This window comes from Pteropus alecto, unplaced genomic scaffold (genome assembly GCF_000325575.1).
Source record: "Pteropus alecto unplaced genomic scaffold, ASM32557v1 scaffold62, whole genome shotgun sequence".
NCBI lineage: Eukaryota > Metazoa > Chordata > Mammalia > Chiroptera > Pteropodidae > Pteropus > Pteropus alecto.
This window is the reverse complement of record NW_006432491.1, coordinates 1911414-1925745: the sequence shown is the minus strand read 5'-3', so window position 1 is coordinate 1925745 and position 14332 is coordinate 1911414. Positions and strand designations below refer to the sequence as shown.

The following is a 14332-nucleotide window of genomic DNA, read 5'->3' as shown; positions in this document are numbered from 1 at the left end:
TCCTTATTTGAAAAGCAGAGAGCCATTTAACTTACCTCTTCACAGGCAGTCCTGAAATCCATGTGCTATGACACTGCAAAGGATGCCGTCTGAAAAGACAGAAATAATAAGCCGTTTGAGCACAGCATCAAGTGTAAGCAAGGAGAACACTACTAAAGTGTAAGAAATTATGAAGCTGATCCTATGCTCAGCTATGTTCATGGTCAACTGCACCAAACAAGAACTCCTAGGGTATAACAAAGAGAAAATGAAGGAAGAGATGAAAAAGTCTGAATCCCAGCTTTTGTGAAGTATAAACATATTGCCACCATTCAGAGCGATTGAGAATGTGCATTTTCATGTCCTACTCCACTAAGTATTCAGATATGATCTACAATATGATTAACCTCCTCTCTCAAGAGTTAGCTTATTCCCAACATTCATTTTGAAATCTGAGCTGGCAACTGGAAATGAAACTTCAAAAGAAGTAATTAAAAGTTGACTTTCATGATGTTATCTCTTGAAAAAGGGGTTGATTAATATCACTCTTTTTAATTAAAAAAAAATTATGTATGAATAATTCTCTTTGGAACTTAAAATTTTGTTCACAAACAGTGTGATGTAAGGAAACAAGCTATTTATCAGAGTGAATTATAAATCAATGTATAAAATATATAATACAGATTCATTTTATGAGCACTATATTACCTAAATGGTAGACATAAACTTAAATGTATATAAATGCATCTAAACTTTTTTAAAATGCTGTTAGAGAGTTTTAATTATATGATAAATTTAATAAAACTAAAAGTTATCACAGAAAATTGACAGCATGACATTATAAAAAAGGCACAGTCGAAATATAATGGTTTAGGTAAATGAGACTTCAAAGTAAACTGTATGGTGAATTCCAAAAGAGAAGACTCTGTACACTTCAAAATTATTCCTCCTCTCAGTCTTTGAAACAGTAAACTATTTTGTCCTTTATCATTTTCTGTTGTTTGAGATTAGTGAACAAGTATGTGTGGGTGAAATAGAGTAAGAGGTTTACTTATGCTGTAAATGGATTGCTACAACTACTTTAGAAGGAAAAGAATTGACTATTTCAATAGTAACTGAACATACCACATGATATACTGAATATTCTTCCTGAACAGGTCTTATGAGTTGTGGGCCTGGTTTTATTTTATTGGAATGCATAAGGAGACTGATTACAGTAGAGTTAGATAAAAATAAGTCACTAGCAAATAAAAGGGCAATTTGATAAGAAAAAGTATAATTTGATTATATAAAGTACATAATATTAAGGTATCTGCAAGATATTTTTCATTAATTTAACAATTATTTTTCAAAATTGCTCTTAAAGATTATATTTGAAAAAATTAAACATCTACTCTACTTCAATTTTGACAAAGAGGTATTGTTTTACTATAAAAGTAGAATTCAGCATTTATTGCTTATAAAAAAAAACATGGTGTCTCTAGAATTAATCTTCTGCGACTAGAAAACCAAAGAAATAGACATAAAGATATTTAATCCACCTGCCTAAGCTTAATCTTATATTTAGTTTTCTATGCTGAATTCACCTTTAGTACACATATTTTTAAGATGTCATTATTAATAATATGACACATTTGAGTAGGGGTTGTATCTATACCTTTTACCATTTTTTGTCCTTTTTTTCCTTAGTCTGCTATCATTTTTCATCAAAGTAGAAGATAAAAGTATCAGAGTTCATTCAGAAAATGAATTAGTATGAGATTCAAAATAACGGTTACTATGTAGCATAAATTACATAACTATAATAAAATTATTTTAAGTGCTTATAATTTTTTAAAACTTTCTGAGACATTTTTGTATAAATTTTCATATTGAAATAGTTTAGATTTACAGAAATATAAATAATGCAGAGTTTCCACGTATACCTCATCTTCTTTCTTCTATTATTAACATCTTACATTAGTATGACACATTTGTAAAAATTAATGAACTGATATTGTTATAATATATGGACAAAAAAAAAAAAAGATATGTATATCCCATGTAAATGCTTACCAAAGGGTGTTAGGCAAATGAAGATTTTTAAAATCCAGTGAATGAGATGATCTGTTCTGCGGCTACCAATCAGCCCCTTATGTCTTCTAACCTGTCATTGCCCAATGGACAAATAAACAAAATGGCATTGGGGCAGGAATGGAAGCTATTCTTGGGCTCAGCAGCTGGACTTCCACACACTAAGGCCAACCTGCTACAGTGGATCCAAGGCAGGGCTGCCTCTGGTAATCATTTCTAGCTGTTCACCAGCAGGATCACTAGACTAACCAGAAACATTTGATATAAACCTTTACATCACAACATTTAAGTTACGGTATATCAAGGAGAAGATTGAATATCACTTAAGGACTTTCCATGTCCTTCAAAGAAAATGATAAGTGCATTTTAAGTTGTATGAAAGCTATCTGCATTACCTTGGTTAAAAATATGAGTTTATGGTTTTTATTTGGAGATTAAATAGGATTAAAAGTTGTGTTTGGGTGCCAAACTGACAAAGGGTAGATTATGATGGTTAATTTTTTTTGTGTCACCTACGCTAGACCAGTTAGTCAACCTGGTACCCGGTTATATGGAGGTATTTCGCAGATATGGCTAATGTCTACAATCAGTTGACTTTAAGTATATGAGATTATTCTAGATAATGTTGGGCCTCATGCAAAGAATTGAAAGAACTTAAAAGACAAACTCAGACATTTCTCTGATAAATTCTGCTTTAAGACTTCAGCACCAATTCCTGCTCAGCAATTTTCAACCTTCCAGCCAGTCTTACAAAATTCAAACTTGTCACCCCCCACAGTGGTGTGAGCCAATTCCTTGAAATAAATCTCAAAATATATCTATATAGATACATATGTATCCAACTGGTTCTATTTTTCAAGAGAATCCTGACTGATACAATATTATATACCATGGAGATTTTATGGTTTTATATACAGAATTATAGTTACAATATTATTGTTAAAATAACTGACTAAAAGAGTACATGTCTAGGTATTTCTGAAAATCCATTTAGCACCGTGTGACCTATCTCATTCTTGATTTATTTGGAATCCCCATGACCAGCTAAATTATGTCATACAACATGAAAAAACTCTAGCCTAAGGAAACCTGTTTGTACTATTATTACAAAAGTGACCCAACAAATAATGGTGACAGCCTGGTCTCTGCTCAAGAAAAGTCAAAGTGGAGTTGAATATTTCCTGAGTGACTACAGAGTGCTCCATCTATGTCACACAGATCACGAGATTTGTCTCATGTCCAAAGGTCTTGCCTCTGATGATTAAATCTAATACTCAGAAATTAACATAAGCTATTGACATCAATTATGCTGAAAATAGTAGCAGTTCCTGTGATTAAACCTCATTTGTAACTAAAACTGGGAAAGCAAAATTAGACAAACACAAGTTCATGAACACCACAAAAATAAATAAATAGATAGATAGATAGATAGATAGATAGATAGATAGATAGATAGATAAATCATCTTTCCATCTAAATGGATTATTTGGCATGAAATTAACAAAATAATAAGAATGTACCTCTATAACAGTACACACATGAAAAATGTTGAAATGGAGAACTAAGTTCTATAAAATAGAATAAAAAGTATTGGTGTAAAATATTTGAGATTTATTTAGATAATTCTCAGAATGCTTTATTTAGTGAGCATAAAAAAATTCTAATACTCTACTTACTATGACACTTTAGTTTACTGAAGGTAAAAATGTTATGTATTTATAGAAATTTGCCTTAGGCAAAATTATAACATAGGAAAATTTATCTTTTTGTATATCCCATACTCAAACCTAGCATATACCCTTTCCACATGCTTTCACATCTTCACATTATACCTTGACTAGAAACTGAATAATTGGTTCCCTCTTAAAGTTGGTTAAAATAATATTTTTTAAATGACAGCTTTAATCAGTTGGGTTTCATTTTTAGTAAACTTTTTGTTGATTTAGCACTGTATACCTTGGGAGCAACTATGTACATCTTTCATCTTTCTATATTGGTTACTTTTTTAAAAAATAAATAGTGGCTTAAATGAGCTCACATTTTTTTTTCTCCTGTGAGGTCCAAGCTTAATAGTGAATAGGTGAATTGAAAAGTCTGAAACCCATTCTCCTGCCATCTTTTTTCTCTGCTATCCTCACATGTGTGGTCTGAGAGAATTCAGCTTTTGCTCCATGTCCAAATTCCTACAAGGACAGAAAATGGGAGTTGAACACATCAAATACACAGGTAAAAACAAGTACAGAAGGTCCTTGAATAATGTTGTTTCATTCAATCTTGTTTTGTTATAATGTTGATGACAAAAAAAAAATCAATTTTTGGCTGAAGCCACTGTATCTATGTGCAATTTGCATGTTCATCCCATGTCTGTGTGAGTTTTCTTCATATACTCCAGTTTCCTCCCACATCCCAAAGATGTGCATATTAGGTTAATCAGCCTGTTTAAATTGTCCCAGCCTGAGTGAAAATGGGTGTGGATGTGAGTGTGCCCTGAGATGGAAGTTTTCTGTCCAGGGCAAGTTTCTGCCTTTTGCCCTGAGCTGGTGGGATGGACTCCAGCCATCCACAACCTTGAATTGAAATAAGAAAATTGAAAAATAATTATCATTCGTATTTATTATTCTTTCTTAAATGTACATGTAGCTTGCTTTTATTTCAATGTTTGATACTAGAAGTGTTCTGGATCTTTATTTAGATGTTTGGTAATGTTTTTTAATGAGAAACTTGCTATAGAAACTGAATTCTTGTTTGTATCAACTAGCTTATGGTAAAATTTGTTTTGTTATTTCTTATTTCACTTAAAGTCACAGTTTCCAAAAACCCATCTATGAGTTTAAATGAGAACTTACTGTATCCTATTTGATGAAAATTCAGAAAGAAGACTAGTGCAGTATGGAAAGCATCAGGCCATTATTAAGGAAGTGGTCTATATCGACTGTGGTATTTACTTGCTAATCGTCCAAGTCTCAATAACTTTTCATATCTAATGAAGAAAGCAGTCAATGACCGCTTTCTCAAGGGTGATGTCAAATAGATATAATGTGTATAAGTATTTTGAAAAATTTACTAGTTATTATAACTATCATCAGTCAAAAATAATATTACTGCTGCAATAAAAACTCAGAAGGAAGATATAGAAAAATATTTTACCCTCTCTAAGACATACGGATTCTCAAATTTCAACTGTAGCAGTGAGTCTAAATTTTTAGTAATTGCCAATTTAATTTTAGATATGAAGTGAATAATGTATATGATCTACATAGTTAAAGTAATGTATAATTTTAATTATTCATCATACTGTAAGAGTATTCTGTCAATATATCTTATCTTGGCTCTTTTTGGGACTAATTTCCCCAAAAAAGTGCATGCAAGGTTTATAAAGTTGGCACTGCTTTTGGTGGTTAAATCCAAAAAGCTCCCTTTTCCCTGCTGGTTTATTTGACTATTTTTCACCTGCCATTATGATTATGATTACAATTGTAAAATATTCTGCACTCATTCTCACAAACTGCCTTCTCTTCTGTTCTTCTCTTTAGTCCTTATCATTCACTCATCTTTATCACTTGGCTCTTCTACATGTTGTATTTGTTTTATATACAAACTCTTAACTCTCTGTAAAGTTCTGGGGTTGTCACTCAGGCCCTCCTGTGACTCACCCACTTCTCTAGTAATGACCAGGTCAGCACAGCAAGAAGGACCACTCAGATTGGTCCTCTCTGTCCAGCCATGTGCCTGAAGGAGATCTAATGACATTAAAGTGAAGATTCAAGTCTCATGCCCACAGAGAACGGCAATGAAAACAGCATATTTTATCACTAATATGTATCACATTTCATATGTGATTTTGTTTTATAACACATTATTTCTCCCTGCATTTTTGAGTACCTCAATGTGAGAGATCTCCAATAACAAATATGGGTCAAAGCTGGCCTGTAGACATATTTTGATTCTGTGTTAAATTTTCACTCTTGGTAGTAGATTTACTCTTCAACTAATTGACCAGTTGTTTCTTCTATACAGGACACATTACATCTTCACTTGTTTATTTTATCTCCCAGTGCTAGAGGCATTTAAGATCGTGGCCCTTGCTCTTCACCATAAAAATATTTGTATTTATTTGAAAACAAGTTTCCAATCTAAAACAGTTTTTCATCTGCTACAAGAAATGCAAAATTACCTAAGGAATTGTATTTATTTATTAAGCTATAAAATATAGGCATGAGAGCAGGCTCAGATTCTCAGGCTAGCTTTCTTTCCCACAGCAAGTTAAGCCACTCTTCTCAAAGCCTGGAGTTCTGTTGAGAAAAATTTGAAGACTACTCTACTAGGTAATTACTACAGTCCATGTCATGTTTATGGCCTGAGTATGTGGTATATGGAGAGGCCTGACACAGAGTGGCCAGAAGATCAAGATCCTTTGCATACCTTATTGCAGTGATACTATTCATTTAGTAATGAATTATGCATTACAATCTAGACAAAAGATAGACAATTTATTTTTCCAAAGAACACATCCAAATGGGAAACATACATATGAAAAAGTGGTCAACATCACTAATCAACAGGGAAAGGAAAATCAAAACCATACCGAGATATCACCTCATCCCTGTTAGGACAGCTATCATTAAAAAATGAAAAGGTAAGTATTTGTGAGGATGTGGAGAAGTTATCCCTTGTAAAAGGATTCAGCTACTACAAAAAACAGTATGAAAGTTTCTCAAAAATTGATAAAAGATGTATTATATAGTCCATAAATTCTACTTCTGAGTATATAACTTAAAAAAAAAAAAAATGAAAACAAGCTATCCAAGAAATGTAGTCCAAAGTCACATGTCAACATAAAATGGAAGAAGAAAACATAAATTTAACAATTAAAGAATAAAAATTTCTGGAACTTCAAGAAAGACACAAAATGGACATGGAATTAAATAAAAAGATTAATGAAGAGATTAACCATATTCAAGAAGAAAAACAGGATATCATCACTTCTTTCCAATATATGCAGCAATTACTCCAGCAACAGATCCAAGGTAATAATGAACTGGAAGCAGGATTATGGTCTCTTGAAAGGATAATATGCTTAAAAGAAAAAGGTAAAAGGAAATAAAGAAAAATTCCCTTAATCTTCAAAATGAGGATGAGAAGCACTAGGAACTTGGAAAAAATATATTGAAAAACAATGCAGAAAATGAGATTAAAAATGAGTTATCATCACTTAAAGAAACTCATATTAGGTTATACATGAACATTACAATGAATTATGTGATCAAAGAAAGTTTGAAGAAGGCAAGAAGTCTCAGAATTTTACAGAAGTAAATAATGAAAACAGTGAAATGTCAATGGGAAAAATCACAAAACATCATTATGCAGAAATTTAATTCTGGGAAAGAAAATGCTGTGAGTTTTTGTTTAGAACTTAGTACAGAGTAAAGGAAGAAAGAAAGAAAGGTCCACTTATGGAAGAAATCATTATAAACAATTAACAGTTTATTTTTTTTAAATATCCAAGAATAAAATTGATACTACCATACCTCAAGATGAAAATCAAAGTGAAACCTTCTTAAGCAAAACCCTCTACATAGAAAAAGAAAGACTTAGTCAAGGACAAACCTTACATGTTACTGACTTTAGAAAAGGAGTTATTACAGAAATAAAAGACAAGGTGGGTTTGGAAAAAGCCAATGGTTGTACAGAATTTAAATCACCAAATAATTTTTTTAGTGGTATCTATCTATCTATCTATCTATCTATCTATCTATCTATCTATCTATCTATCTATCTATCTATCTAGATAGATAGATATAGATATAGATATTATATATTGATATATATAGAAAGCGAGAGCACGAAGATACACCGAGAAAGACGTGTAGAATTAAATCTTAACTCTGCAGATGTACATCTGGAGGTTGAAAACAACAGAACATTATTTGACAGTATCTTAAATGAGATGGCTCATGATACAAATCATAAAAAAGATATTTCTGAAGCTGAATCATTCAAACAATAAGTTAGATTGTTTCCAGGACTCAAGAAAATGCCACAGAAAAGGAAATTGCAACTAGTGACCAAACCAAGGCAGATTTGGATTCATCTCTAGATGTAAAAAAGAATCCTGTTCAGTGTCAGAAATACAGTTTACATAATTCAGGTGTTATCTTACATAATAAACAATGCAAAATAAAACAAATACAACTCTTAAATACAAAAAGTGAGAGCAGCACTTTGCAACTTAAATAAATTTCAGATGTTTAACAACTCTGTAATGATACTTCAGAGAAACCTGAACTATTCCCTGTGACATAGCAATCAACCACCCTATTTCATCTGCTGTTTTCAATGATAATTTTAAAGTACTTCTTAAGAATTTAGATGAAAATGTTAGTATTACACCTATGTTAGTGAAACCCAATTCAAGCCCTAGGAGAAGAATCATATGTAAAAATCTGAATGATACAAAAAATAGTCAATTTAAGAACTGTTCAAGATATTTAGAAAACAATGTGAACATTTTCCATCTTCAGGTCAAGGATAAGAGTATACAAGCATCACAGGCCAAAGATATGAAAACTGCTTTTCACACAAAAATTTCGCAATAAAGAGTTGGATTGATGAGAATCAGATAACTGAAGAAGCAAAAATGACCTTTTCCTTTTTATGAATGTTAATGAAAGACAACATAATTTGTTAAATAATACAGAGAAAACAGTCATTAAATGACACCATTTCAGGAAAAATTTATAGTAAAGGACAACTGGAAGAATTATTTTCATTTCAGGTAAACCATTTGGAGATTTAGTAAACAGAAGTGGAAGGACAGACTTTTTACTTCAGAAGGAAAAAAAAAAAACTGAGAAAACTCTAGTATATGTGAATGTTCTAGACCCTAGTCTTTGGTCAAAAGTAAATCAAATTGAAAGTCAAACAGTGAAGCATTTCAACTTGTAGCATTTCTTTGTTCCTGAAGGAGAGCTCAATCGGTCCATCAGAAAAAAAAAAATTGTTTCAGTGACACTTTGTAAAAATTTTGGTGTGAATGATGTCAGGAAGGATATTAGAGCTGATACTACCAGCATTAACAGAGTTGCTGACACTTTGAATAACTCGACTATCCTTCCAGATCCCAAGTGACAGACCAATGAAGAGAGAAATGCAATTGCAAAGACTTATGATTTTTCTTTTCCCATGGAACATAGAAAAGCAAAGCCTCTGAAATTAAATTTACTACAAAGCCATTTTCAGACAATCAAGATTAAAGATACTACTGATGTAATTATCTTCTACATGTGATTATGATTAGCAAAGCCAGATAACAAATCAAATAAATGAAATAAAAAAGTTCTTAATCTTAAAAAATGACAACCAACCTAAAAAGAAAAGCGGAAGAGATATTGTATTAAAGAGATTAAAATAATGCTTTTAGTGGAACTGAAATACTGTTGGGGTTTTGGCTAGAACAAAATGATTGTTATATCTAAATCTTTACATATGTACTAAATGTTACAACAATTTCTGATGTGATAAAATTATATTACCATTATATTTTCACTCAGCAAATGCTTAATTTAAGATAGCTAAGATGTCAAGGTTTCTGTTAGCATCCAATTGTTCTTAAATTTGTCTTACCTCCATTCATCCTTTCATCAAAGCTCTTATCGCACCTTCAAAACCCTTCTTTACAGAACACAACTTATGTATTATTCAAGATAGACACGGTGAGCCTTTGTAATCTATTACTTTCTATCCTTTGAAGGTTGTGATTTATTTTAAATTCCTTTTAAATTTGAGACAATAACGTTCACACTGTTGTTAGCTTTCAGCTTTTAATGTTTTACTATGATTTAGATAGTTTTCCCCAAAAGAACAAAATGTATAGCTTAAAAATTCAGGTATCAGAAAAACTCAAAAGGCTGTGTTTCACTTTGTTCAAGTTTGGTTTCCAGGTATTAAATGTGTCAGAGTTGTTGCCATTGCAGTTTTCCAAATGTCTGATGTGTGCTATGAATAAAAATTGAAAATTAAAATAAGTCATTAATCAAGCTTTAAAGAGAGAGAGAGATACATTCTCATCTTCACTGCAGCTTTATTCATCATAGCCAAGATATGGAAACAACTCAAGTGCCCTTCAATGGATAAATGCATAAAGAAGATGTAGTATATATATACACAATGGAACATTATCCAGTAATAAGAAAAAAGGATATCTTGCCACTTGTGACAACATAAACCTAGAGGACATTATGCTGAGTAAGACGTCAGACAGAAAAAGACAAATACTCTATAATAACACTCATATGTAGAATCTTAAAAAGCCAAACATAAAGACAGGGAGCAAAATTGTGGTCACAACAGTATAGGAAGTGGAAGAAAAAGACAGACAGGGTTGAAGGGTACAAGCTTACAATGAGTACTAAATAAGCCTATAGATCTAATGCAGAGTACATTGAATATAGACAACATTATCGTATTATAATCATCAAACTTGCTAAGTGATTAGAATTAAATTATCCCAACCACTAAAAAGACATGATAATTACATATGTAATAGATGTACAAATTACTGCTATATTGGCAATCATAGTGTAATATATCAAATGAACTTGCTATATACCTTAGGTTTATACAATATTATATATCAAACATATCTAGAAAAACATAAAGTCCCTTGTCTATACAAAATAGTAGTAATGCAATGAAGTCTAGGAATAAAACTGACTAAATTTGAAACTGCTGGTATAATTTTATTAGAATTGTTACTTATTACAATCTTTTTCTATGATTCCAAAAATAACTTTGATATTTTGACCAAGTTAACATGTAGATATTGAGGAAAAAAATATGATCACTATAGTCCATCAAAAATTTACCAAATTTTTCTATCACGAGAACAATACTTTCATCAGAATGATTTTAACATCCAGTTCTTGGTTTTAATAATAATAACAATTTTAACACATGTTTGATTTACCTTTCCTTTTTATAACTATTAAAAGAAATCTTGTTATGAATGTAAGAGGGAAATATAATAACATAAAAGGCTCTTATTGAAAAGTCAGAAACTAATATAAATTGGAAAAATGTTCAATGATTTTTTAAAAAGACAATACTAAAAAACCTGACATCTTTACTTAGCACATAGTATAGAAAAGTGATTGAGTTATATTTAAGAGAAATGCATCTCAAAATTTATTATGCAAAGGAATCACCAAGGGATCATGTGAGTATGGAGAGTCCAATTCAGTAAGTCCCTAGAGAGAGATCGGGCTCCCAGAGATGGTCAAAGTTGTACTGGATTTCTGACTCTATTTTTTAGCCAAGTTATGGATTACCAATCTGACTCAAGGAAATTTACGGTTAGAGTGGCAAACAGAGAAGTTTCAAACACTTACAGCTGATCAAAAATATAGCAGAATGGCAGTGGCAATTTCCTTTCCACAGGGCTCTTCACTAACAAAATAGATCTAAAATGCTATATATTTTAACATTAATATGCAATATATTAATAATTAATGTAATTATTAAATCATAATTAAACCATAATTAATATATCATGTTCACAGCAAGAAACATGTGCATTTATTTTACTCAATTTTTTTAAGAAAAATACTTATCAATAATATTAACAGGTATAAGACACAATGTTAAAAATATGGCAAAATAATTATACAATAGTAATAATTAAAATAAATGACTTTCAGAAGCAGGTTCATTAGTGATCAAGCATCTTAAAAATGATTTCAGTTTATGAATCCATCACGTATCTAATCGGATAGATAGATAATAAAATTTTAAAAACTGACATAGTCTTGTTGATTATTTTACTCTAATTTCCTCTTTATACTACTGAGAAAGGGTGTTCCAGAAAAATGGCATACATTTTCTAAAGTCTCCCATTTTAGTGCCCAAATTTAAAATAGAATTCAATATTTTTAAAACACAAGCAGGCTATTCTATTTCTTCATTGTGGCTTAAATATTTACTGAAAAACTGTCAATATTAGTGTGAAATAAGAAAAGGCATATGTCACATTGATAACTGGAAAGGCTAAGTATCTACTTAATATTAGACAGGAAATATTAACTTTGTAGTGAAGAAAATCTAGATTTGAATACAGGCCACTCATTTACCAGCTTTAAGAAACTGTCAAGTTATTTAAACTCTCTAAGTCTTAGTTTCTTCCTCTATAATTTCAGGCTGATACTCTCTACCTCGAAGGGTGAATGGGAAGAATTCATAGATAGCACATATAAAAAAGTTGGTTAGAAGATATCAGAAGTATGGCAGAATGAGAGATGTCCCCAGATCTCTCCACTTGAAACAACAATAAGCTGAACATCTAAAACTCAACAAAAACAACCAACCTGCACATAAGCACATCTGAGTGAGAGATCTGGGAATAAGAGCTACTACAGGTCAGAACAGTGGGAGTTGGGTGGTAGACTAGGAGAAACAAAGAAGCAGTCTCTTGCAACTGGAGCTTCCTGAAGGAGAAGAGGAAAGGGAGAAGGTGTGACTGGTTACCTGAACAGCCCTGCCTAAGAGAGCTGTGAGCTCCATGCAGCAGCAGTGCCCATAAATCAGGGAAATAAACGGAGAAGTGAAGACAGCAGAGAAGCAACAGCTGATTATGACCAGTCAAGGTTGCAGAACCAAAGCTGAGTCACAGCCTCCATCCCCCAATCCAGAGGTCACCTTCTCCTATATCCTCCAACACTGAACACTGTGAAGCCTCAGAGGAATCTAAACAAATGTTACCAAAACTTACAATGACAGGGACTGAGACTGAGGGTAGTGAGCAAGAGTGAAAATTTATAAGAAAAAAAAAAAAGGCATTTTAAGACTCTATATAAAGGGATCCAAGAGGCTTAGATGCCACCTACTGAAAACCAAAAGAAAAATGCCTTATTAGCAACAGGCTAAAGAGAGATCTTTATATAATGAATCTTCTTTCTGGAGAAAAAGCAGAATATACTTCCATTAATGTCCAGGTGGATAAATAGTACATTAACCACCATGAACAACGAAGATGACAAGGCAGCTCAGAAAGAAAGAGAAAAATCTCTGGAAAATAAGCTTAATGACATAGAAAAATGCACCTTAAATGACAGAGAATTCAGGATGGTAGTTCTGAAAAAACTCAGTGAGATCCAAAATAATTCATATCAACAATTCCAAGGATTGAAAAACAAACACATCAGCAGAATGAGATTTTTTTTTTTTTTTTTTAGCAAAGAGATTGAAATCCTTAAAAAGAACCAAATAGGATTTCTGGAAATGATGACTACACTAAAATAAGTGAAGAATGAAATAGCAAGCTTGAGAAATAGAGTCAACCAAATGGAGGAAAGGATCAGTGATATTGAAGACAGAAATTAGAAATAAATCAAAAGGAAGAAGAATAAAAAATAATAAAAAGAGAAATACAAGAACTAGCTGATACCATCAGGAGAGGAAACATAAGAATAATGGGCATACTCGAAAGTGAGGAAAAGGATCAGGAACAAGAAAGCATTTTCAGACAAATAGTTGATGAGAATTTCTCAAATCTAAGGAATGAGCTGGAGCTTGGAATTCAAGAAGTCAACAGAACACCCAATTATCTCAACCTAAAAATGCCTTCACTGAGACACATATTAAAATTATCAAAAATCAAAGACAAAGAAAGAATTCTCAGGGAAGCCAGGGAAAAGAAGACAATAACCTTTAAAAGAAAACCCATTATTGTCGGACTTCTCAGCACAAATCTTACAAGTCAGAAAGGAGTAGAATGGAATATTCAAACTATTAAATGAAAGGAACTACCAGCCAAGAATAATGTACCCAGTACTCTCCTTTAGATACGAAGGAGAAATAAAGACCTTTTCAGACATATAATTGAGGGAATTTTCCAATATGAGACCTGCATTACGGAAAATATTGAAAGAGGTCAGCTCGGCTAAAAAGAAATGTCAAAAAAATACATAACTAGGAGTAAGGTGATTAGCAGGCAGATAGAAGCAGAGGAGTGTGGCCCTTACTAAGAACAGGGCATTATAAACTTAAGCAATAAGAAGAGATTTGCTATAGCCAGATAGTAATGAACATTCAGCATACACAGAGACAAACTGAGAGAACAATAACAAAAAAGGGGAGGATTCAAAGATCCAAATGCATAAACGGGAATGGAGACAAGGCACACGCAAATGAAAATGGACGACTATAAATATGTAAATATCCTCTACATATTCATAGTGGTAACCACACACCAAAGATTCAGAACTGAAATATATAACATAAAAAAAGA

At 32.0% G+C, this 14332-nt stretch overlaps 1 protein-coding gene and 1 pseudogene across 2 annotated transcripts in view; one reads left to right on the top strand and one right to left on the bottom strand.

Moving 5' to 3' along the window:
* Positions 1-14332, bottom strand: part of SNTG1 (syntrophin gamma 1) — a 510335-nt gene that overhangs the window by 280037 nt on the left and 215966 nt on the right. The window contains exon 2 of one of the 2 annotated variants that reach the window (XM_025043728.1): positions 36-89. In XM_025043728.1, the coding sequence (XP_024899496.1) occupies positions 36-62 (27 nt within the window). In that variant the 5' untranslated portion in view covers positions 63-89. Of the gene's footprint in view, positions 1-35; positions 90-14332 lie in introns of those variants that run through there. The other variant, XM_025043729.1, reaches the window with a different exon arrangement.
* LOC102892655 lies at positions 83-9463 on the top strand (annotated as a pseudogene).